Raw genomic sequence first — 25,484 nt, 5'->3', positions numbered from 1 at the left:
ATGGATAAATCAACTATTCAACTTCTCTTACCAAAAATTGATTATTAAATATCTTTTGCAGTCAAAGACAATATAAAACCCACGGATTATTAAGATTTGTCAATCGACTGTTTATTCATTGGGGATACTGTATAACGAAAATAAACCATTAACTGTATAAAATGTGAAGATGTGTGAAACTTATTTATAATTGTATCAATTATTTTCAAAATATTGTACGTGGTAACTACTATAATTGTCTTTGCAGAAATTGTAATGGTATCATCACAAAAGCACAGAAGAGTGAAAATAATGGAAGAGTAGTTACAGTATGTACTGTAAGTAAGCTGCTCCATCCAACTCAGGGACACTGGAGAGCCGGAGCCTATCCTAGCAAGAAATGGGCACAAGGAGGAATGAGCAAGGCTTACATTATAGCCTGCTGCAACCGTGGCTGCTGGTGCTGCTGTACATGCCATTGTGTGTCTCTATGTTGGCCCACCAGGCAGATACATCTGTTCTGACCAAACTATCCTATTCTCCTCGCCACATGTCTGGATGGTGCCCGGGCTGGGGACCATCTGAGTTGGATGCTGCAGCACTGCCATGGATCCAAGAGGGACACCGTGGATATAGCTATAGTTTAGGAGGAATTTACAGGTCTACAGAGATCTGCATGGAGTACTAACACACAGAAGACATGATGGATGGATGGATTAATAACCACATTCATTTATTTCCATTTTTTTAATTATATAATATTAATTGGCATATTGGCATGCCCAAAGGGGTTGGGCAACCAGTTGACCCCTAGAGGTTTGTTTTTCTTCTTACTAAGGAGTTTTTGGTTCCTCTCCTCCGTTATCTTCTGGTCTTCAGTTCTGTATTGACAAGATGTATGGTCACTTGCAATGTTAAGCGCCTTGGGGCAACCTTGTTGTGAAAAGCGCTATATACAAATAAACTGAATTGAATGCCAGTCCATTACAGGGCATGCACGCACACCAATTAACTTGCCAGTATGTGTTTGGACTGTGGGAGCACCTGGTGAAAACTTACCCAATCAAGGAGAGAACATACTGTACAAACTCCATGCAGAGAGCACCCGAGGTACAGAATTGAACCCAGGGTCCCGCCAATCTGTGGCAGGAATGCTAACCACGGCAACTCCATGCCGCCTGTATAGAAGCTCAATTAAAGCAAGTTGTCAGCCAGACCTTAAAAGATACAGTACCACAATAACACAGCTAATTTCAACAGCTGGTGCCTACAGACTTGCCACCAAATGGAAAGTTTTTGAACATCAACTACAAAATGGAAGAAGTGGCATTTTTTATACCAGTGCGGGGTCTGGGTAATAAAATCCTCAAAACAAAGTTCATTTCAAGGATTTGAAAGGTATTATTTCATTCTTAAAGGCCTGAACGATTCCTGAACCTGAAGGGGCTACAACACATGCTGTGCAATTTCATGAGTGAGAGCAAACTGGGTCTGTACAGCACCAAACAGCAAAAAGGCAAATTGCTTGTATAAATAGCTGGAAAACTACTGAAGCCAAAAGAAAAAACAGCAAGTACAGTATATGAAAGGCAATAATGCAATAATGACTTCTTGTAATGACAGACATTACAGTGCTCCTTCAGCATCATGACCATCAGTTTTACACTAAATTATTGAAACAAAGACATCTGAAACAGCCAGAGCTCTTGTATGGTGTTTACATATTGCCCAAACAAAACAAAGCACTGGATTTACTGGGTGCCTGAACTGGTCCTCTATACATCCAGCCTGTTATATATATATATGTTGATTTCAGAACTATGCTTGTTGCGTCATTTCAATACATCATTAAGAAACCCCTGATTTACTGAAAAATGCCAAATAGTGAGACAGTTCTCCTTTGCTATTTTCCACACTATGTCAATATCTTCTTGGCATTTTGAAAGCTTCCATTACAGTTAGTCATGTTTAGTGAAAATAGGTTCACAAAGTCTTCTGACTGTGCTCTCCAGTGTGGTTCATGCAGTACATTCAGATTAACATTATGTGCCACCAGAGGCCACACAGTAGAAACAGCTTCAACTGGAGAAGTGACATAGAAGATTGTTACCTGTGAACATATCACACACCCCTTCCCCTCTCCTACATGCATTCGCCAAAATTCAGTTCATCTTAATAAGCTGTCCCGCTCAACACCATGGTGAACAAAAAAAAATAAACAGAAGCTCCATCTAATTTTTTTGAGTGAAACCTACAAGGAAATTCACCATTCGTAATTCTCATGGAATGGTTTTGATAACCATTCTTTCACTTTTATCCTCCTATGCCATATTACCTTTGCTTACTGCCCTGTCTTTCTCACACCTGAAGAAGGCTCCACAGCCGAAATGTTGAGTCTCCTTTCTTCTCTTTTCAGCATGGAATAAACCTTTACTTGTTCCTTTGCCTCCCACGCATGCTGACGCAGCTGCCCACCTGAACTATCATACACTTGTACAATAGATCCTAACTGCTCATGATACCTGGGAAGGGGAGTCCTTAAATTCTACTACGGCAGCCGATATGTAATCATGCTGAGCCTACAAGGCCGATTTTGTGAAGATATTGCGTATTGCTCCATTATTAGAACCTGGATACATTTGATTTAGGAGGCATTCAGAACTGCTGTAATAAAGTGGATGAACCGCTTTCATGCCTTCTGCACTACAGCGATGGCATGGTGGTGAGGAACCAGGTACATGGGCCACCTGTTAAAAATAACTGATAGAAGACAAAAAAAGGCATAGTACAGAAGTGTAAATCAGCCATAATCAGGAACTCCTGTGCATTTATTAAATTTAAAGCTGAGGAAACAGTTTTTTTTTTATCCTACACTGAACAGAAGACATGGTGCACCAGTATATTAACGCTCCATTTTTGTTAAGGCCAATACGTTTTCTGTTACTTTATCTTCTTTAACAAGATGTCTGCAGTGCATACAGAATCTCATAATATTTCTCAATGGGTATATTGTAGTTGCTCCTGCTTGCCTTGCAAAACCATAAATTCACACATTGGGATATTTACAGTTGGCTGCTAAGCTACCCAGTTCAAACATTTTTGCAAACAGTTTGCTGTCAAATCTTGAAGTGACTTTTGCCCAGTGACCATGTTTTGAATAACATGCATGTGTCAGACTTTTAAGGACCAGCACCATATACTTTCAAGAGATTATTCTTTGGTGCAAAGAAAGATGTACTGGAGTTAATAAATACTACTGTAGGTGCATGTGTCTGAAATGCTGCATTTATTCCGGACTAAAGTCTTTGCTGAAAAGCGGATTTCAACAGACTATGCCTAGTACAATGATTATCTTACTTCCCCTGTGTGCAGAGTTAAAAAAGCTGTGTCTGGATTCACAGCCTTTCAAGCTGTTTCAGAACAGTCTTTGATGAGTGTATTCTTCCCAGCAAGAGGCATTGCTAAAACAAGCTTTTTTCCCCCAATCCATTCAGTATCTTGATATGACAAAAAAGGTGCTTATTTAAAAGAAAATGAAAGCAAGAAGGCTACAATCTAAAAAGAGCACAATCTAATTAAAGGAATATTGGAGGTCTGAAATGTCAAAGTTATAAATCATACTTCCTGCTTAAGTGCCGAGATTTGAAATTGAAAACAGGCCACCCACACACATTTTCAAAAGAACAATTTAATAAGTTTTGGATTGACTTAACAACAAAGTGTTACATTAATGAATAGTTTCTTAAACCCATTATAATTATTTTGACAACTGGTTCCCTGCAGTTTCTTGAAATAACAATACTCAAATTCTACATCCAGTGTATTATATAGCAGACAGATTTCAGAAAATCATGAAACTATGAATTTCATTGTAGTACTCCTTCACATAAAGAACTATAAAAATCCATAATTACAAGGGTATGGGATAATGGTTTATAGCACTGTAAAAGGAAGGTTGTGGGCTCAAATCTGGGTGAGGTGCTGCTCTTGGCCCTTGAACAAGGTACTTTACAGATTGTACAGTAAACTGCCCAACTATGAATAGAAGCCATTTTGCATCAAACAGTCCATCAGAAATCAATGCTTTGTTATGAGTAGTGAAGGTAGAAGTGTTAGGTTTATTATCTTGCCATTTAAAGTTATTGGACCAGTTATAGGCAGGAATAGACAAAACCCACTGCTTAACGTCACCACATTCTATACAACTGTACATTCATGGTCTTTCAAGGTCTATCCAATGCTGTTAAACTATCAGAACAGATGCTGTATTGACTAAAAAAAAATCACTTGCACTCACCGTGGACACTACCATTAAATAAGCATTTAAATCATAAAGCAAAGTTTACTCAACTCAATGTTTTTCTCCAACTAAAGTGCACGTAATCCTAACCAGACTAAAACGCACTGAGAGTTAGATCCCAGGGGGTTTAAATTAGAATACTCAGGTGCTGTTGTTTCCACAAGCTCTAATTAAAACCAAGAGTCATTAACAGCCTATACTTAGCAAATGTTAAGTGTTCTACAGTTACATCTTACAAGAAAACAATGAATCAGCTATTTAATTAAAACAAATGAAAAACAAGTGGTACTGTGCATAGTTTAACAGAAACACTTCTAGAAAGTGTGCTTGAAGCTCAATGCATTAATTGTTTTGTGCACCAATATGCCACAAATAATATTTCTAGGGAAAATCAGTTTCAAGCCTTTTATTTATACCTGCAACATTGCAGTCACTTTTATACTGACTAAAACAAGATCACCAATCTTTCAGTATCCAAAAGAAAACTTAAATTTAAATTCAATTACAACTACTTTATTCATTCCCAGGGGGCAATTTTGAGGTTTACAAATGCTCAAATACGTCTAACCAATCTTTGGGAAGGTACTTTAAATGTTAATCCACTGATTAGGGGAAAGATACCAATAAGGGTTAGGGCAATCTGGATCCTATTCCAGAAGGAAAGTGCACCAGTCTCTCATAGTGCATGGCACTAATGAAGGGACAAGTTAACCATGGCACTAATGAAGGGACAAGTTAACTGCTCCTTTTAATCTTGCCAGCATGTTTCTGGGAGTTGGAGTTGGAATAAAAGTGGGAGGAAACCCACAGATATCGCACAAAGCCCACAAACACATACAGGTACATCTCCAGTATGAAACCCAGGAGCCGAGAGCTGTGACGGAGTAGTGCTATCTAACCACCTCACCATCCTAAAGAAGCCTGAAAACAGTTTAGACTGAAAGGCATAAACCTTTTTAAAACAGAAATCCATCATCCCCAATGTTAAGACCAACAAGTCAGGCACAGTCAGCAGCAGAAAAGGAATCCCACTGCAGCCATCCAGGAAGTGACTGGAAGACATTTTTATGTAAGTTTGTTATGAAAAGCATTCATGAAACAAAGCTACAGTACATAGGACTCCAGGCCCGGTATCCAAGACTGGTCACCCAGCCTCCCCCCAACAAAAATAAAAATGACCAAAAAGCCTCCCCCTACACCACAACAAAACAAGAACTGATAAAAACCTTTATTAAACAGAATACATACTGTACATTTTGATCTAAATAGTGGAGATGAAAGTTTCTTTAGAGAAAGAACGTCAAGCAAGTTTGATGCAGGAAAGCCTTCTGTTGACCTTCCTGTTGGACACAATCACAACTACAGGGCAGACCGAGGCATACAGCGAGGAGAAGAAGACTCGCACGTCATTCATGAGGAGCGGGACCTTCTCCGTGGTGAGCGTGTAGGCCCAAATCAAGTTGTCAACGCCAAAAAACAGGACGTACAGGGTGACCAGGGTGACCACGGTTTTAGCAGCTCGGGTTTCAGCCCGTGACCCCTGGCTCATGCTGGAGCTCTGGAGCCCCTTCACTCTCCGCTGGTGCCGGTAGAGAAGCAGCAGGATGTAGAAGCTGGCAAGCACCATGAGGATGACGAAGAACAGGTCCCTGGTCAGATACATGACGCCGTTGGCAAAGTAGGACTCCTCGCTGGGGAACACCACCAGGCAGTAGCCAAGGTTGAGAGTGTTGGTGCTGAGCGTGGTGTTCCTAACCTGGCTGGTATAGAGAATACTGGTGTAGGTGGTGCCTCCGTTCAGGAGCCAGAAGAAGAGGTTGAGGGGCAGGAGGCAGCGGTAGAGCCAGGGCTTGAGGCGGGAGAGGCGGGAGGAGGCAGGGGCGATGGTGATGCACTGGTAGGCGCTGAGGACGAAGGTGAGCGAGATGGACATGGCGCGGGTTGTGCGGTACGTGAAGATAAGGAACTTGCAGGTGGCCGAGTCGTAGAAGCCCCTGTAGTCGAGCGCAGACAGGCTCTGTGGGATCCCCCGGGTCAAGATCAACAACAGATTGACGGAAACCAAGTGGGAAACGATGGCGTCCGTGGGGAGAAGTCGCCGCTCAGTTCGGGCCACATGGACAAACACTCCCAGTACGGTGAGGTTGGCGGGGATCCCCACCACGTTTTGGAGGAGTGTGGCGACCGCCTTCGCCAGGTTCCGCAGATCCATGGCTTGCTCTGGAGGAGAAAGTTCTCCTCTCTCTCTCCTGGTGAACGAGTGTTGAAAACGAATAAGCCCTTCTTATCTTAAAGCGTATCGCTTCAGATTTTCAAAAGTATGAAGCCACAGTAAGTTTTAACAGAACATGCAGGGACGCTCACAATTGTTTAGGTTATTCTGAAAGGTTTAAAGTAATGTTTCAACACTCTGTATCACTCATTGACAAACCTTGAAAAGTTGCATTTTGTCGGTAAAAAGCCGTTTCAAAATGCCTAAGAGTCCCTTCGGTCTGGAATTCTGTATATTGTTCCCCCACTCATATGAACTCCATAACGTCAGTTAGCTCATACATTTTCAAATAAGGTTCTGATGAACCAAGTTCTCATAAACAGAATATGCCAGGCAGAAAGAAGAGGATCTTACATACCTCAGTGTTCACTGTAGCTGATCATACAGGTGTCAAATGAGGCATCTTTTTATACATGGTTGCACATGGGGGAAAAGGACTCCAAGCCAGATTATCATATACCCTAAAGAATATCCATTTAAATTATAGTCATTAAAATCAGGAGAGCCATAAAAAAAATCTTAATTGAAACCAATTCCCTAGAATGGTTACAGAAAAGGCAGATTAATTCCTTACATACACTAAACACTTTTTGTACACACAAAAAGCACTTTTGACAGACAGAATGGACTATGCAAGGCAAAAGGCAAGCTTTCAAATTCTCTCTCAATATAAAAAAAAAACAAAGAATCAAGAGGATTTGTGCCGTATAAAGAAAATATTTAAGAAGTAGACCAAATTAATATATCTTAGTATTTTGGCATCAAAATCTCATGCTGTTTGTATCAAAGACTAAGGCTGTTTGGTTAATAACCTTCTCTTATTTTAAGAAGAGGAGGGAAGTGAAAAATCCTTAAGAAACCTTTAATAAAACTAAAGGTCTTCTTTAATGTTCCATCAGTGAACAGGAAGGCCGTTTTTTTAACTGAATTTAAACCCTTACTCTATCACTGATCTAAACAGTTAAACTTTCTGCATAGAACTCTTTTTTTATGGCGAGCTCAGATTCAAGTGTCTTAGTATGACATGGAGCTCTCATCAGTTCTCAAACGGGCCAGGAGGCAAAAGAAAACTCCAGAGGTGGCAGATGTACAAGACCGGCAGTAAAACTCACCGTATGGTGTGTGTCCCTCGACACGCCATTATAACCCAAGAAAATACACAATTAAAACATCTCTCCCACTGCTCCCAATTAAAACCAAGAGACATTAGAAGCCTTTAATTATGTTTGGTTCTCATCTGTTTGGGGTTTTGGATGATCAACAACCCAGGTGTTCTGTGTAAAAGAATTGTAAAACGGTTTACTTCAACCGTGAGGGAATTTTTAGAAACATCTCTCCCAGAGTGTACCCCCCAACTGAAACAAAATTAAAACCTAAATAATGCAGATATTGATTCGAAACCAATCATTCAAAACAGACATTTCAATTGGACATCTAACACACTGGAGAAATATCCCAGGACAGTCTCTGGAGATCCAAGGGCTAATTAGGATATGCCCTGTTGAACTGCCAGAGTGAATGAAAGATGAAAATATCTTAAGACCACTTAAATAGCAAGTCCCAAAATAAATCTTGGGATGCAAAGTTTAGATTTCCCCAGTTACGCTTACATTTCTTCAAGTAAGTAGTGCTTTAGTTGTAAAGGTAGTTTTACTAGAACTGAATGTTGAACTGAATACAAGAACTGAACTGCTGTAGCACACTGCAGCATACTAGCCACCTCCAGCAAAACAAATGGATTTCCTCCCATCAGTGAAAATCCTTGCAGTATTCACTTTTAAAAACTCCACGGCCCAACAGCTGCACGTAAACTGCAAGTCCACTCAAGCCGCTAGGGGCGCACGATCTGGGTAACTGCCACGTGCAATGATGAGCCAACGAGAGAAAAGCCTTCAACACTTTTAGCATTCACTTGGAAATATTTATGATCTTACAACATCAGGGGACTGTTTCGCAAAGCAGGTTTAAGTAATTCGAGAGTTTCTCAAGTTATCCAGATATACTTAACCCGGTAACTGACTTCAGGTCAACTCTGTTTCACGAAGGCAAACTTGGGTTTAAATTACCCGGTTAAAACAACTCAGGTTTAAGCTGCAGTCACTCCTCACATCAGCAGGCAGGAGGGGGTGAGCATCGCGTCCTTTACCCACACCAGCAGAACGTGTGTCTTAATCCAGTGACCATTGCTTTTTCATGAAAACTACAAGGATCAAATCTGATGTAATAGTGAGAAGTTGTACTGCAACTGCTGCAAAAGCCAGAGAAGACACCTGACAAAGAATCGCTGATAAAATGAACCAGGACCTGGCTGCAGGTCAAGACAAAATACAAGAATATTGTAGCGCCACGCGGGGCTCTTTAGCCATGCGCACGCAAGGCTGGCTGAGAACAGCGCCTGGGGGCGGGACTACAGGACTGTATACTGTATAGTGGGGCGGAGACAGCCTCTTCCCTTCATGTGTGTGTTAGTGAAGGTGCAGCGCTGTAACCCCTGTCCAATATCATCCAAAGGGATCCTGTACAATACCTGTCCAATGTGCAGTCCTCTGAATGAAAGTGTTCCTAATTATTAACCAACAAGAAGCGTGAACAGAGTAGGACTGGAGGAACGGGAGGAGGAGGAATCATCATCAACACACTAAAAAATATTCCTTTATAGGGATATTGTCTTTTTCCACAACATTTCCTCACCATACACAGAGGAGGTGGAGCAACTAGTGGGCTGGTGCACAAACAACAATCAATCTCTTAATGTCAATTAAACAAAAGAGATAATCATTGACTTCAGAAGGGCCCACACTGATCACTCAGCACTGTACATCAACGGCTCCCCTGTGGACACAGCAGCACCACGTTTCTTGGTGTACACATTACAGATGACCTCACTCGGTCCCTCAATACCACCTCCCTAGCCAAGAAAGCACAGCAGCGTCTCTATTTCCTGCAGCGACTGAGGAGGGCAAACCTTCCCCCGCCCATTCTTACCACTTTCTACAGAAGCGCCATTGAGAGCACCTTGACCAGCTCTATCACTGTTGGGTTTGGGAATTGCAATGTTTCACACCGCAAGACCCTTCAACGAATTGTGGAAACAGCTGAACACGTCATTGGAGCCTCCCTCCCTTCCATTTCTGTCACCTATCACAAACGCTGCTCACACAGGGCCTCCAGTATAGTAGATGACCCCTCCCACCCCTTCCATAAACTCTTCGCCCTCCTACTATCTGGGAAAAGATATCCCAGTGTACAGGCTAGCCCCACCAGACTCTGTAACAGCTTCTTCCCACAGGCTGTCAGGGTCCTTAACACCCTGGAATCTACTTGCACCCGCCCCAATTCCAGAAACAGGGTTTAAATCACAAACCAGTGTGTTGTGTATATTGTACTACTGTATGTATTGCCTTGTAATTTGCACTATTTGCACTTTGCACCATGTTTATCCTGTCTACAATATCTATGTCAGTGTCCTGTCTGTATTTGCACCGTGGACCAGGAGGAACGATATTTCATTCCACTGTATACTTGTATATGGATGGAATGAAATAAATAAATAAATGTGAACTTGAACTTTTGTTGTTTGAATCAAATGGGATAGTTGAGCAGAAACTCGGGTAAGATGTCTATACAGTAGCTATAGTATAAGTGAAGAGTTTTATTCTTAACGGTACAGTACACTGATGCTGTGAATTGATATTCTGTTAAAAAATCAGCCTCGTTTGACTCTGTGGGTGCTATAATGAGGATGTCTGTGCGGTCCAGAGATCCCATTATGTAATGCTGTAAGAAAAATTTAGATTATGATGGAAAGCTACAGGGAACAGATGCCAGTGGATAAAATTAAAGATGAGAATATTATTTAAAGAAACTCCTGTCTAATTGTTTTCACTAATGTATGGCCCGGAAACGCTGTGAATGTTCACAAAGACATGAATTGAAAACTCTCCTTTCCTTAACACACAACACACTGTTGCTCTACTGAAACGCTCCGAGTTGCCTGCACAGTAAAAAAACTACACCGGTCACAGGTAATCTCAGTCCCATGAACAGAGTTTTAGTTTCTTTTACCGTTTAGCTATGATAAGCAGTATTTACTGTATCATAGGGAAGCGTACGAAATCGTGAATGTATACTTTGTATGCTATAACGTCGTTCAAATAAAACATTTTCAGCGAACTGTAAAGGGCGATCTGTAAACTTTCATTCTCTCCGCAAAGCTCCAATGTGAACTGGACCCCCGAAGAACGGCGACATCTTTTTGTCTTGCCTGCAGGACTGATTTGTATTTGACTCGAGGTCTTAAACTCAGTCAGGTTAAATTTTAAATTTAAATTTGCCCCGGAGGAAGCTGCTAAGTTATATAATATATATTGCTATAGTTAACCGGATACAATTCAATCTTGCGGTGTAAAACCGAGATCCTGACTTTTGACAACATGTTTACAAACATTATCTGGTTAATTGAGTAATCTCGCTTCGTGAAGCAACCCCCCATCACCTTAGAAAGAAGTAAACAAAGGTCTTACCAGTTTCTGCAAGGGTCCATTCAGGATTGCGTAGTACTGTACCTCCGTTAAGGTGCGTCTGATGCCGTCCTGTCAGGAATGCGTGTCGGTGGTACCGGAATGGTCCCCAAGTTTTTACAACTGCACGTTTCTTGAAAAACATCAAACCCTGTCCACTTTTAGGACGGGAAAGGAACCGTGACTAATATTCTCAGAAGAGAATGTATATTGGTAAAATTGCAAAAACGCATGTATTTTTTAAAATACAATCCAGGGTGAATAGTTTCGAAAAATACCACGTTGCGTTTATAACTGCTGTTATTGTATGTGCCACCTATTTACATTTCAAAATAAATGTAACTACCATTTGAAAGCTAAGTGGCATATCAAATATACTGTAAATGTGTGCGTTTTACTCTTCTATTCTACTCCAGCGGGGTTTAAATATAAACTTGAAATAATCACTTTCTAAAGGCCTTGGAGCCTATGGTCATTTGAATCGGCGGAGTGTGCAATTAGGTAATTTAGAGATGTTTGGTATCAAATAACAGAATATTCAGTCCTCTATGATCAGGGTTCCCTCCATTGAAACGTTACTTGCTTAATTGATCAATTACTTAAACAAGTGGTTATAATCTTTAGATGTAGGGTAAGCTATAAGAATAGATTGGGTATTTCCAGGACCACGGTTCGGGACCCCCTATCCAGTATATGCATTATATCTTTCATCAAACATAATTGACTGACCGACCGTTTAAGAAGGTCACACAAAGGTGGCCATTTGTTAAATTATTCTTTTTACCTTCCGACGTCGTGAACTCATAGACATAACCCGATGAAGTATGTCTTGCTATAAATGCTAAACGCAAAAAAAAAACCTCTGCGTGGCTCTGAAGAACAAAAAAATCAGACGTTATATCTTGCTTTTGTCTCTCCCTGCTGGACGCTTGGGAAAATGTTTTTGTTTGTTGAAAAAATTGTATTTTGTTTTCACGCGTCAGGAAGTCAGGAACGAGTTCAATGTTTAGTTCAGTAGTGTTAGTGTACTGATGAATGTTATAAAAATGATTTTGAAGATCAGCGATTATGAGCAAACTAAAATGAACATTTTTTTTTATGCTGAAGCAGAATAAGACTGGTGTGTGGGTAGAGGTGAAGAGTAGAAAATGAAAATAATATCGCTTACACTTCGTACTAGCATACAGTACCCGTGAAGATGAAAAATAAACATATTTAATTCTGTTCACATTCATGTCTGGGCAGAAGTGTAAACATACAGCCTGAAACTCTGCCTTTAATATCATGTTGATAAACAAGTTTAATTGCTCCCCAGTGCTGGAAATGAAGAATTTACTTTTTTTTTCTAAACTGGTGGATCTTAAAGGAGTCCCTGAAGTGATAATTAGAGATTTGATCAGACAGTTAATAAAGGTTAATGTTCTCTCTTCACAACTGCCTTCTCCCGACTGCACTTTTATTATAAATTAATTCTGAAAATTTTTCTTACACATTGCTTTGTAACAGTATTATCAAAATAGCTTTGAAGACAGTTAATAACTTTTTAGCTTCCAGTTTTTTCCCCAACTTATAGAAAACTGTAATACAACAGTATTAATAACCCATATAGATTTATCTTTACAGTCTTCATCAGTCAGCCTGAAAAATGTGCTTAGTACATATTGAAATGAGCATGTAATTTAATTATGTCAAAGACCAAACAACAGAGTACATAACAATATAATCATTAAGATGTGTATACATATAAATATATCCTGTGTATGTTAATAGACCTGAAACTATTCTGGCTGCTGTTTCATATTCAGGTGTAAGTACTCTACATCAGCCATTCTCCTGGGGCACAGACAAAGGTATAAATTTGGTTTACAGGGGCACCTAATTGCAGACTTCCTGATTCAGCTGAACCACAAATTCACTTTTCAGAGAGAGCTGAAAGTGAGAATACTTACAGCTTGTTTCAGCGTTTTCTTTTTATACTATTTTATCTTCAAGTTCTGCAGACACCTGCACATTCAACGGTAGAAAGAAACTTCACAAAAGCCTACCAGAAAAGGTCAGTTCTTGGTCCGCTTTTTCCAATCCAAATTCTTTTTTTTTTCATGCATATGCACTGAAAGAACAGCACAAATATTATGGTTCTTATCGGTGCACTTTCAAGTCAATATCATAACAATGATAAATACATTACATTAACTAAACAAGAAAACTCCTTTCTGCAGTGTCTGTAAGCGTAAGAAGCTTCTTTTTGAGCGAGTTAACCTCCTTTGCTTTCGCTTTTCATGGCTCACAGTGACTTCTTGGGCTGCCCGGACTCTGGAGGATGGACCTGTGCATCACAATTAAAGGGGTTTCATTTCTACTGCAAACAGGCTTGGGAATCCTGGGCAATCTCTTGGTTCTGCTGGCATATGCACACATTGCCTGTAGTGACGGCAGGGTCCAGCCCGTGGACAAGATCCTGTGCCATCTCGCCTTTGCCAACCTCCTGCTCCTCCTCACCCGCTGCGTCCCCCAGACCATGACTGTGTTTGGGCTAAAGGACCTCCTAAACGACAGCGGCTGCAAAGCGGTCATCTATGCCTACAGGATTGCCCGTGCCCTGTCTGTCTGTATCACCAGCATGCTCAGCGTCTTCCAATCCATCATTATCGCCCCAGCCTCTTCCCGCTGGGTGGGCCTCAAGGTCAGGGTGTCCCAGCTCCTCTTCCCCTCCTTCGCCGCCCTGTGGCTGATCAACATGGCGGTGTGCATCGCGGCCCCCTTCTTCTCCATCGCCCCCCGCAACGGCACCGTCCCTGAATTCACGCTCAACCTGGGGTTCTGCCACGTGGACTTTCGCGACAGCCTCTCCTACATCATCAACGGGGTGGCCGTCTCGGGGCGTGACTTCATCTTCGTGGGGCTCATGGTGTGCTCCAGCGGCTACATCCTCCTCCTCCTGCACCGTCACGGCAAGCAAGTGAGGCAGATCCGCAGCCCCGACCAGCGCTCCTCCCGGAACGCGGCCGAAACCAGAGCGGCCAAGACCGTGGTCACGCTGGTCACCCTCTACGTGGTTTTCTTTGGCATCGACAACATCATTTGGATATACATGCTGACGGTGGCACAGGTGCCCCCTGTCATCGCGGACATGCGAGTCTTCTTCTCCTCCTGTTATGCCTCCCTCAGCCCCTTCCTTATGATCACCTCCAACAAGAAGATCAAAAACAAGCTGAGCTGTGCTGCTGCCAATCCGGAACAGATGTCTCTCAACACCGAGGACTCCACCAGGATATGAATTTTCACTTACTGCTCCCATGAGGATTTACCTTTATGGATCAGAAGTATCTTTTTCCAAAGTGAAGTCCTCGAAGTAAAGCATCCTTTGAGAACGAATCTCTTTTTTTGGTAGAACCAGGCACTTGTGTTCCTTGACTTCAGAGAATACACAAGTTCCCTCTTAGAGGACTCTCCTGTGTCGCTCCATGCTTTGGATTGCACGTGGATGTCATCATTTCACTCCATGAAGAAAAGGTCAAGCAGGAAAAAAATGAGCTGAAAGAGCAATGAGTAGCTTTTATCAAGCTTGGGTTTAGAATGGGCTTGCTATAGGATTAAGAAATTCCTATTTAGCATTTTACCAAAGCAGACAACAAAGAAGGGACTTCAGTCAGTAAGCTCTATGCATTCTATCACAATTTCTTTTATTGATTTTTTTTAAATACTGAGAATTCAATTGCTGTACTTCCCTAAAGTGCATTTTGCTTTGGCTTAGCTTCTACTAAATCAAGATGAATGAAAAACACACAGTGGATTTGGTCTCTGTTGCTAAGCTCTATTGAACATGGGTTTTAATGTTTGCATTTTTCTTGATCAAATTTCTTTTCTGCTCTAAATTATTAGACATTGTTGTGCCTGCACCTAAAACAACTGACAACCTGTAACCTCCAAGCACACAAAGCTGTCGGGCCCTAGATGGAAATTAGTTATGATTCCAATATTACAAGATGAACGGGAGTGTGTTCAAAATATTTTGTCACTAACATTTATGTTGATAACGTCTGTAAATTTAATCAATATGTTCATAACAGAACAGCATGAATCTTAATGGTTTAAATAATGTCATTCTTGATTAATTTGTACAACAGAATTTTATGAAACTCATTGAATGTGAAATACAGTCTTGCAGTCACTATTTCTGCTTCCTTGTGTTCTCTGCAGTACTTATCTTTAAACTAATTTGTTGCTTATCTGGCTCCTGAACAAACGCTATTAATGGTTAATTGATTTTGCCATGTATGAACAGCTCAACCGAACCTTTTGCTGATGAACATGCACAAAAAAAGATTACTTAAGTTAGTACTTTAAAAGAAACAGTTGTTACTTCTGTTTTAAACAAAACCATCTATGCATAATTTAAATTATTTATTCATTTATTTGTCAGTGTTTTTTAATTTCACACATGGAATCTCTGGGTGTGTAAAAAAGTGGTTAGAAAATGGATGTAGAAGAGATACGAGATGAACTGAACGATGAGAGGAGTGGAGATACAGGAAGAAAGAGAAATCAAGAATATTGCGCAGTGTTAGTGGGGGTTGAGAACTGAGTCAGGAGAAGGCACTGAGGAGCAGTGTTTAGTTGCTTGCTGGCTCTCGTCCCAGGTTCATCTGACCTGCTCCTGGTCAGGACAAGGGGTGTGCAGATGCCTGGACAGCAGGGATTTCTTCAGCAGCCTGATGAAAGGGAAGGTGCCGTAGTCACAAAAAGAGCCAGTGAAGTCATCTAGGTCCAGAGACCACACCATGGCACCCCCGAGGCCCAGGTGTCTCAGCCACTTTGTCTGCAGAAACCAAGGAAATCCTGAAGGTCAGAGTCCCACCATTTTCAAATCGACAGCCTACATCAGGCATAAAATGGAGCAGGCATTTGTTTCTGGTACACAGGCTTTGTACCCCAGCAAGCCTGAATTAGACGGTCATGAAGAAGGATGATTTAGTGATTCAATCCTACCGGTATGAGAGTATATTGAAAAAACTGGAAAATTCCATTATTAGTGCACTGCTTATTTTAAAATAGCAGAGCTCTACTCATACAGCACATGCAAATTCACATTGTACAGTATGTACACAGTCTTATGGAACAATGCACTATACAATACAAAGCTGAGAAGTGCATGAATAATTTTCCTTTATTCATGGCAGTCTAAGTTAGTAGTAAATGAGGTCTGTGCAAGCTGCATTAAATCATATTTAAAAGCCGCAGATTAATTATAGAATTAAGGGGGGATTATGCAGCTGTAATCCACCACCAGCACTTGAGCAGATCTAAGGAAAAAAACAGAATTGTCTTGTGAACATTTGAGTATATTGTGTTGGACTCGAGGGTGGTTATGGGTTGATTTAAGTTAATCTTCCTAACTATGGGGAACCTTCAGAACAAATTCCTGATTTGCTGCAAGTAATTGACGATTTAATAATTATTTCGTTTGAATGGGAATTCCTACAAGTTTGTAGTTGATTTGAAATAGGCCTTGAAAGGGACAGGACACAGCCTCAGGTTAGAAACTAAAGGTTATGCTTTGTAGCCAAGATCTATTTTCAGTGCTCTATGTAGCAAAAGAATCCAAAACTGAGGTGTTTTTATAACTATTACACACGTACCTTCTTCCTCAGGCTGTGTCCGTTATCAAACGCAACCCACTGGTTGCCTTTTAGTGCATAGGGAACCTTCTGCTTTCTGTCCCATTTCACAAGGGCACCACGCATGATGAACTGGCACACCTGAAGCATAGGAAAAAGAGCATGCTGAAATCTGTGGAAGGACATAAATGTGAATAGAGCTGCCACCCTTAAGATTAAGCAAATGCTTTATTTTCAGCATTATAGCTGAGACTTGCATTGGTTTTCAGCTAAGTTCTCACAAATGGGGTCTCCAGCGTTGATCCTGGAGAGCCTCGATCCATTACTAATAACGTGAACGTTTACTTTTGATCAATTCACTGGGTGATTTGTTGCAGCTTCTCTTATGCGTAAATGAATAATTTAGGAACTTAAAAACAAAATCAGAACCTAAGATACTCACATGCTCCTTTAAATAAAGGCCAGTACAGGGTCACAGAGGAGCTGGAGCCTGTCCCAGCAAGTATCAGGAGCAAGGCACGATACACTCCTGTTAGTACAAGAGTCCATCACATGGCAGAGACACAGACACAACACATAAACATTCATGCCAGGGCCAGTTTACATTTCAGTATTTTTTTTAACTGTGGGAGGAAACCAGAGCACCCAGAGGAAACTCATTCAAGCACAGGGAGAACATACAAACTCCTCAAAGATAGCACCCCATGTCCAGAAATGAACCCAGGGCCCCAGCACAGCAAGGCAGTACTTGCTAACCTCTGTGCCACCATATAAAGGGTTTGTACTTAATAACATTATTTGCTGAATGTTACAGAAGCTAGGATACCTAATGTTAATGGTAAGTCAATTAAGCCTTTTCCTGCAGATAAAGTAATCAATGGGAAACATCTTTGCATGACTTCACAAATCTTGAAGTCAGTAGGACGGTGGGGGTTGGTATTGCTATTACCTCATAGGCAGCCATGAATCCAGGCGTTTTGGTATATTTCCCAGCCTGCCCCTCCTCTGCGGGGACGCCCACACCTCGCCTTCCTCTGTCTGTGAGGCGGAACGTACGGGAGTAAGCAGGAAAACCCAGGATCAGCTTCCTTGCTTCCACTCCTTGGGACAGCCAGTATTTGACCGCATGGTCCTGAGAAAACAGTCAAACTGTGATGGTGAAGGAGGACACTCAAGAACAGATGCACACTTCGTGAGCTGAAAAATACAGTGACAGGTCCACAGCATACATGGGCCTGCTATATTTTCATAAAAAGCATTAAGCTAATCCAGATTGTTTCAGTAAAATATCGCAATGCCAGTAGTTTGCCAGGAAAAACAACACGCCAGCATACTGCCTAGGAGGAGCTTTTAACTGAACAGTCTGCAGCTGTTTGAATGGTGGACATAATAAGCAATCAGGCCATACAATGCTGAGATACTGGTCCTCAGAGTCATGAGGGCGGCTGTAGAGGGGACTGATATGGCCGGTCATCCCTTGCCATGGCCCATGGAAGTCATAGGTCATCAGGCTAATGAAGTCAACATACCTGCAAAGACAAAAGCATCAGGTGAAGGCAAACTCCCAAAGCACAATGTCTTTGAGAAGGGCCAGGCTAAAATAACTCCTTCAGACCTGGGTCACACAGATTAGTATTTGAAAATGCATTTAGTGATGTATGTAAAGTACTTTTAAATTCAAAGCCCAAATAATTTGTTGCTCTGTCTGTATTCGGAAAAGTAAATGGCTACAACCATTTCAATTTAACCATTATCTGGATACGTTCTCCTGTAGTTGTAGATTCAGTGATGATAGAATTGACCCCGGGTTAAAGGAAAAAAACCTCTCTTCATGTTTTCCTCTTACTGTGGGAAGGTGTGCGAGTTGTATGCAGCTCTGGCGTACTCCTCAAGGCCAGAGACAGCAGCAGAGAGAAGCAGCTTGTCTTCCCCAGAAACCAGTGCCTCTTCTTCAAAAGCAGCTCTCAACTCCTGTACAGTATGACAGAGCAGCTCAGCACTGCAGCCCATGGAATTGTCCAGTGCCATATACACAGATGAGCATTTTACCATGCTCTTTAATTGGAAGTGCAATATTCTTAGAGTATTCTCATCAAAAAGCCTCTGGAACTCCTTTTAAAGTAATTTCAAAATGTCCATTATTAACAATGATTCCGGCCATTCATTGTCTAATCACTTTCATGGCCAGTTCATGGCCATGGAGAAGCTGGGGTTGGATGGGATGACAGTCCAGAGCAGTGCACATACTGTACACATGCAAACCAGGGCCAATTTTTACAGATGCCAATTAACCTACCAGTATGTCCATGGACTGCGGGAGGAAAGTGGAGCACCTGGAGCAAACCCACATGAACATACAAACTCCACACAGATAGCGCCCAGCAATTGAACCCAGGGCCCCAGCACTGTGAGGTAGCAATGCTAACCACTGTGCCGCCATGCTGCCCTTTAATAATAATTAAACCCCTATAATTCCAGTCAAATTGAAACAAAAAAAACAAAGCTCAAAGAACCAACTGCAGCATGAAGGCAAAAGGCTTTCAGAACTAACACAGTACAGGAAGATAAAGCTGAGAAAATGTGACAATTCTTGCCTTTAACAAATATGTGAAGTGTTTTTTACCACTGTGTTTTCCTCTAAAAACACCTGGGTTCTGCCACACCACATCCAGGCCATCAAACCCATTGGATCTCAGGAACCCTGGGACAGAATCCACAAATGCAGCTCGGCGAGAGTGTTTCCCAGTCATCTTTGTAAACCTGCGAAAAAGGGGATCTTGGGAGTTCTAATAGTTTATAGCTCATGGATAAAATGAGTGAAAGGTCAGCAGCCACCACCTAATTTACTGTACTATTACAAACAAGGAAGAGGGAGCTGCGAAGAATAAAAAAGAATGGAAGACAAACTCCATTATGAGAAGAGCTCTAGCACTGAGCTGAAAAGCCCTCAGTCTGTGCTAGGAGACTGAAACACTCTGTTTTAAAAATACATTTCCAGTAATTAGTACTTCCTTTAGCTATTGTGATTGTGCAGTCATGGTAAACACAAAAGAATGGAGCTTCGTTGGAAGATTACCAGTTGTTGTTTGAGTCCCAGCCTCCCACAGCTAGCAGCGTTTTTAGAGCTGGGTTCCTGTGACAAAGGGACATAAGAATGTATCATTATAGAGCAAGAATCTTGCTCTTCTTCCTTTCAGAGTCCTATCACTTTTCATAATCTTCATGAGCTTCTCATTTCTTTTGATTAATTGATCATTCATGACTGGTCATGACTTGTTGACTAAGCACTAAATCACCTCACAAGTGAGAACATTGATTGGGAACAGGATTTAAAGTCATTTAACCTGCTGAATGCCAACCCTGCTGAAAATGAAGAACAAATAACACAGAAGGGAATATACTGTATATGGCACTGTTGAACAATGTCTTTGCTCCATCAATACTATGTAGCAAGGCCCCAGGTGGACACACCAACACGGGAGCCACGTCCTCTTTAGGAGTGAATCAAGCTTCTGTGTAGATCACTTGATTCATGTCAGAGAGTATGGTGAATGCATATAGAACGATGCACTATCGTGCAAAATAAACCAATCAATGCAGAGATCCAAGTGTGATAATCTGGACAGAAGTGTCTAGTCACTACAAAACTCCACTTGTGATGAGGTACAGTAAGTAAACGTGACTGCATGATCAAGTCCCGGGTCCTCAATGTACAGACTTGATATATTTCATCTCAGTGAGGCCGGGCACAAGGATCCACAGAGACATACAGTACACAAACATTTAAAGTACAATGAAAGGAGAAGAAACCAGAGATAATCAAAAAGACAGATACACAGAGAAAAGAATCAAAAAGAGTACCCAAGGAAAATAAAAAAAAGGACCAGGCAATTCTGTATTTAATTACTTACTTGTCTACTTACTTAAGTACTTAATTGCCAGGAAAATTAGAAACACAATGCACAGGATAGGAGCTACCACATTAGCAGGCAATAAGTGGAATTACTGAAACATGACTAACAGATAACAACGGTGACAAACACAACATCGGTGGATACACAGTGTGTTCCAGAGAGAAAGAAAAAATGGAAGGGGAGGAGGTGCAGCACCAAAGCATCAAAAAGCATTTTTCAAGGGACAGGATCGTAGCCTAGGGGAATTAAATGTCCCAGAATCTATACGTCCTGTTTTCCACCGAACTTGACACAGGAATCCAGAATCAGGTGAGCAAGACTTTTGCTTGTTTGCTTGCATGTGTGTTCGTGTTGTGTCACTGCATTCAATGTGATTGCCACAAACTTTACACACTGTTTTGTGTCAAAGCAAAGCGAAGAAGGAGCTACAGTTACTGGGCCCAAAAGTCAGATAAAGTCCAGAAGACATACAGTATCTTTTGTCATATCCTGAGCCACCTCCTTCGGCTCAGACAAGGATGCACAGATTCCTAAGCCCTACACAATGTTCTACGATCTGACCTGAAGAAGAGTGGCTGTACCCCGGAAGAGCTCATAAATGTAGGATTTCGACAGCATCCTATAGCAGAAGCAAGACATGTACAATGATTCCCCACCATTAAATTGAAATGCACCTGGGACCTTGGATCTATATTCATACAATATAAAGAAGCTGTCGAAAGGTACAGTATCTTGCACTTCACTGACTGTTCCTTGAGTGCGTTTAAGGAGCGGTACTGGGGCTCGTTGCCAGGCCCTAGCGCTGTCATGCTATAGTTTTCATCAACATCGGCGAAGGCGAAGATGATGTGCGTGCACAGGAATGGGTCGGCTCTGTCCGGAGTGAACCGCGTATCGCCAGGACGGTCCTGCGCCCAGCTGCTCACATAGCACACCAGCTTGTACTGAGAACACAGAGCTGAAAACAGAGACCGTGAACAGCCACAATCCATGGGAGTTAGCATTTTATAATGATAATTAATAAGAACTCCTTTTCTCTTAGATAGCGCTTTTCTGGACACTCCACTCAAAGTGCTTTACAGGTAATGGGGACTCCCCTCCAACACCACTAATGTGTAGCATCAACCTGGATGATGCGACGGCAGCCAAAGTGTACCAGAACTCTCACCACACATCAGCTATCAGTGGGGAAACCCATGTAGGTGTAAGTAATTATTTTAATTTGACTGGTAATTTTTTTCATGATGTAGTCCATCTCATTAAGAAATGAAATTACAGTGTTTCACAGCAATATAAATTGGACATTTACAGACATGCATCTTTTAGCAGCCATACCACCCTGCAACTCACAACTGGCAACCCACTGAAGCTAAGCAGGTGTGAGCCTGGTCAGTACCTGGATGTGAGACCTCCTGGGGAAAACTAAGGTTGCTGCTGGAAGAGGTGTTAGTGGGGCCAGCAGGGGGCGCTCACCCTGCGGTCCATGTGGGTCCTAATGCCCCAGTATAGTGACGGGGACACTATACTGTAAACAGGCACCGTCCTTCGGATGAGACGTAAAACCGAGGTCCTGACTCTCTGTGGTCATTAAAAATCCCAGGGCGTTTCTCGAAAAGAATAGGGGTGTAACCCCGGCGTCCTGGCCAAATTCCCCATTGGCCCTTACCAATCATGGCCTCCTAATAATCCCCATCTATGAATTGGCTTCATTGCTCTGCTCTCCTCCCCACTGATAGCTGATGTGTGGTGAGCGCTCTGGCGCACTATGGCTGCCGTCGCATCATCCAGGTGGGGCTGCACATTGGTGGTGGTGGAGGGGAGTCCCCATTACCTGTAAAGCGCTTTGAGTGGATTGTCCAGAAAAGCTCTATATAAGTGTAAGCAATTATTATTATTATTTTATCTATCCATCGTCAGAAATCTGCTTGATTGTGCCACCCAAGAGTCTATCCTGAAAGCACAGGGCAGAAGGCAGCACCAAACCATGGGTCACCATCCCATCAGGGTCACCTTTGTGTGTGTGCATGTGCATGTGTAGGTGTTAGTGTGTGTAGGTGTGTCTGTGTTTGTGTGGGTGTGTGTACTGTAGGTGTAGGTGTCTTTGTGTGTAGGTTTGTGTGTCTCTGTGTGTGTGTAGGTGTAGGTGTGTGTCTCTTTGTGTGTGGGTGTGTCTGTGTTTTTGTAGGTGTGAATGTGTGTAAGTGTATGTGTAGGTGTAGATGTGTGTATCTGTGTGCGTCTTTGTATGTATGTGTACTGTAGGTGTGAATGTTTCTGTGTAGAGTATGTATACTGTAGGTGCAGGTGTGTCTGTGTTTTTATAAGGGTAGGTGTGTGTGGATGTGTATACTATAGGTCTGTATGTCTGTTTTTGTGTAGGTGTGTAGGTGTATACTGTAGGCGTAGATATATGTGTGTGTCTATCTGTGTGAGTAGATGTACTGTATGTGTGTGTGTGCATACACAAAAGGATGAATAGTGATATCAAATGGTACGGAAGTCAAGTGAATTCTCAATGACAGATCAGTTTTATGAGGGAATCTGTGTGCTGTACACCAGTCAAAGGTAATTCTTTGTGGGAACTCAGTTATAAATGCTCCCCTTCTTTCAGGATGGATAGATAGAGCAACTTAGCTTCATTAGAAATACCTAATGTATACATACGTAGTGTAACCCAGCAATAGTGCCCCACCCTTACTCTAATAATACACATTACGTTTGACTTGTTTTCTTGGTACAGATGGTTTCCTGCAATCCACCTTGTTTTGCAGCATTCCCCAATTGATCATTTGGAGAGGTTTCAAGTTAAGAAAAAGACTTTATGAAACTGGGACACTTATTTAACACTCACTGAGGAGGTTTACTTAATTCAAGAGGATGTGTGCTGCCCAAGGTATTCTGCTCCAAACCCTGAAGAAACCTGGTGGGAGTTTTTTTGTTATAAACTCTGGTTTTCCTTTTGTTTCTCTGTCAAATCTTAATCCTTCTGGTGTTACTTCAAATTAAGGCTTAACTTACCCACAGAAGCCAGCAGGATCACTGCCGCCAAAACTAAAGAGAAGAATACGATAGAATGAAACAAACACAAATACTTCTGTACAGCCATACACACAGCAGTTGGTTTAAAGGTGGTATTTGCAAGCACAACTCAATTATGTTTTTTCCCAAGGCTAATTCAGTACAGGAAATATCCAATTACATCAAATTCTTATTTACAACTATTGCTTTTTCTTTCCTTGGCCAAACTCTTGTTGTTTTTGCCTGGTCATTGCAAAACAGTGAGGCTTACAATCCAACAGTCAGATCATCTTTGAATATGAATTCTGTAGGGCTCACACATACTTGTGTCATTTTCAGTGCACAAGAGCACAAGAGAAATCAATACAATGTCTCCAAGCAGGATTCTAATCTGCCCAGAATATTTTCTATAAATTGATGTTTTTGGAAAGAGCTGTTTAATATTTTATAGTGATGAAGTAAAATACTCTACAGTTTTTTTTATTTTAACACAATGTTTCATTGTGGAAAACAAATAAGCCTTTAGACTTTTAGAAAATAAGAAAAACAGAGCATTTTTGTTTTGAGTTTTACTCATAAAATAAAAGCTGCACTTTCTCTGCTTGGTTAAAACCTTCACTTTCAGGCACAAAGTACTCTTTAAATATCAGCACAGGAAAGTTACAGGGCAAGAGAACTTTCAATTTAGACTTGTCAATGTCCACAAAAAGGAGAAATGTCCACAGCAAAAAAAAATGGGTGAAAAACAAAACTATAAAATAATAAAAAATCCCTAAAAAGCACTTTCTTACCTGTAATGGCGTGCATATTGTCCGTTCGTTGCAGTGATGGGTGTGTGTGTTTGTGTGCATGGATGGGTGGGACTACAGTCTTTGTTTATGAAGTTATGTCGTTTAAGCTGTACAAGCTTTGTGTGACTCTGAACTGGTGTCATAGTTACTTCATAGACTAGTAACTAATAATTTGCAAGTTCTATACTGTCTCTCTTCAAATATCTCCAGACTTCACAGAATTGATCTTGGCCATATTTAATATATACTGTAACCCATGTTAAGTTAGGCTTTATGAGTTTGTTTGTGATGCTCATGTTGGGTAAAATGGACCTTTCCAAAGTAAACTTGTATGTACAGTTTAAAAACTGATACCAGCTGTTAATAAGGGCATGAGAAACGGAATAAAAGTTTTGAAAAACAAATATTTTTTTTCATACGTTTTTAATGTATTGGTCAAAAAGGTTATTATAATGTTGTACAAATATAAGAATTGAACTAAGAGTCATGGAACAACAAAAGCAAAAACCGATAAAAAAAAATCCGTGTTCCGATGGGTCCTTTCCCCAGCAGAGGGCGCCTTTGACGTTTCAGTAGTTAATGGACAATTATGAATGAATAAAATTTAAACTGAATAAAACGTAAACCAGGGGGGTTTAACCTATAACGCCTAGAGGACCCCTTTTGGAAAATCCCTTTCAATAAGGACCCCCAGATGAAGTAATGAAATCTATTCGAACTATGTAATTAATACAAATACTATCAATGACTTAATATCAAAAGCACAAGAACAGGTCAAAAGATCCACTGTTAAATCTGACATTGCTCCTGTGTGTGTGGTTGTTGACCTTCAACACAACTAGACTAGGGGTGGGAAGCTGACCTTTGTTTCTGAAGACTCCTTTCCCAGAAACAAAATAAAACCACAAATAGAAATACAGACAAAAGCCAACAGGCCTTATGGTTGATGATAAGTATATAACAAATATAATATTCGTAATAGTCAAGAGAGCCCTCATCATTTATTTAGTATGCAGTATATGGCCTGTTATCCCAAAACTATGCACTGGCAGGTTAATATCAAAGTATAATA

At 41.3% G+C, this 25,484-nt stretch overlaps 3 protein-coding genes across 4 annotated transcripts; 1 reads left to right on the top strand and 2 right to left on the bottom strand.

The window, feature by feature from the left end:
* Positions 1 to 3,651: 3,651 nt before the first annotated feature.
* On the bottom strand, positions 3,652 to 11,966 carry LOC148658656 (olfactory receptor class A-like protein 1). The gene is made up of 3 exons (XM_088640131.1): positions 11,856 to 11,966; positions 11,075 to 11,229; positions 3,652 to 6,528 (listed from the first exon to the last, which is right to left on the bottom strand). Exons 2-3 carry the CDS (start codon positions 11,092 to 11,094, stop codon positions 5,580 to 5,582), a joined length of 969 nt encoding a protein of 322 aa, XP_088496257.1. The 5' UTR covers positions 11,095 to 11,229; positions 11,856 to 11,966; the 3' UTR covers positions 3,652 to 5,579.
* Positions 11,967 to 13,391: 1,425 nt separating this feature from the next.
* On the top strand, positions 13,392 to 14,852 carry ora1 (olfactory receptor class A related 1). Its single transcript, XM_088640130.1, has one exon. The coding sequence runs from the start codon at positions 13,392 to 13,394 to the stop codon at positions 14,346 to 14,348; it is 957 nt and encodes a 318-aa protein (XP_088496256.1). The 3' UTR covers positions 14,349 to 14,852.
* A 610-nt stretch (positions 14,853 to 15,462) lies between these two features.
* LOC148658654 (acidic mammalian chitinase-like) lies at positions 15,463 to 24,499 on the bottom strand. 2 transcript variants are annotated; one of them, XM_088640128.1, is made up of 10 exons: positions 24,413 to 24,499; positions 23,622 to 23,654; positions 21,351 to 21,561; positions 19,766 to 19,822; positions 19,284 to 19,449; positions 18,536 to 18,660; positions 18,098 to 18,218; positions 17,639 to 17,821; positions 16,711 to 16,830; positions 15,463 to 15,890 (listed from the first exon to the last, which is right to left on the bottom strand). In XM_088640128.1, the coding sequence occupies exons 1-10, from the start codon at positions 24,426 to 24,428 to the stop codon at positions 15,714 to 15,716; spliced, it is 1,209 nt and encodes a 402-aa protein (XP_088496254.1). In that variant the 5' UTR covers positions 24,429 to 24,499; the 3' UTR covers positions 15,463 to 15,713. The 2 variants fall into 2 exon arrangements, with proteins under 2 accessions (XP_088496254.1, XP_088496255.1); XM_088640129.1 differs by having other exon boundaries at positions 15,812 to 15,947.
* Between the last annotated feature and the right edge of the window lie 985 nt (positions 24,500 to 25,484).

This window comes from Lepisosteus platostomus, chromosome 7 (assembly GCF_059453375.1).
Source record: "Lepisosteus platostomus isolate fLepPlt1 chromosome 7, fLepPlt1.hap1, whole genome shotgun sequence".
Lineage (NCBI taxonomy): Eukaryota > Metazoa > Chordata > Actinopteri > Semionotiformes > Lepisosteidae > Lepisosteus > Lepisosteus platostomus.
The sequence above is the reverse complement of the archived record's forward strand: the minus strand, read 5'-3'. Positions and strand labels throughout refer to the sequence as shown.

Excerpts from the sequence above, each read along its gene's own strand:
- LOC148658656 (XM_088640131.1), bottom strand. The coding sequence starts at position 11,094 with ATGGACCCTTGCAGAAACTG. Across the intron at positions 6,529-11,074 it reads ATGGACCCTTGCAGAAACTG|GAGAGAGAGAGGAGAACTTT; the intron begins GTAAGACCTTTG and ends CTCGTTCACCAG.
- ora1 (XM_088640130.1), top strand. The coding sequence starts at position 13,392 with ATGGACCTGTGCATCACAATTAAAGGGGTTTCATTTCTACTGCAAACA.
- LOC148658654 (XM_088640128.1), bottom strand. Across the intron at positions 18,219-18,535 it reads AACTCGCACACCTTCCCACA|GTATGTTGACTTCATTAGCC; the intron begins GTAAGAGGAAAA and ends TTGTCTTTGCAG. Across the intron at positions 16,831-17,638 it reads GATTCATGGCTGCCTATGAG|GTGTGCCAGTTCATCATGCG; the intron begins GTAATAGCAATA and ends CCTATGCTTCAG.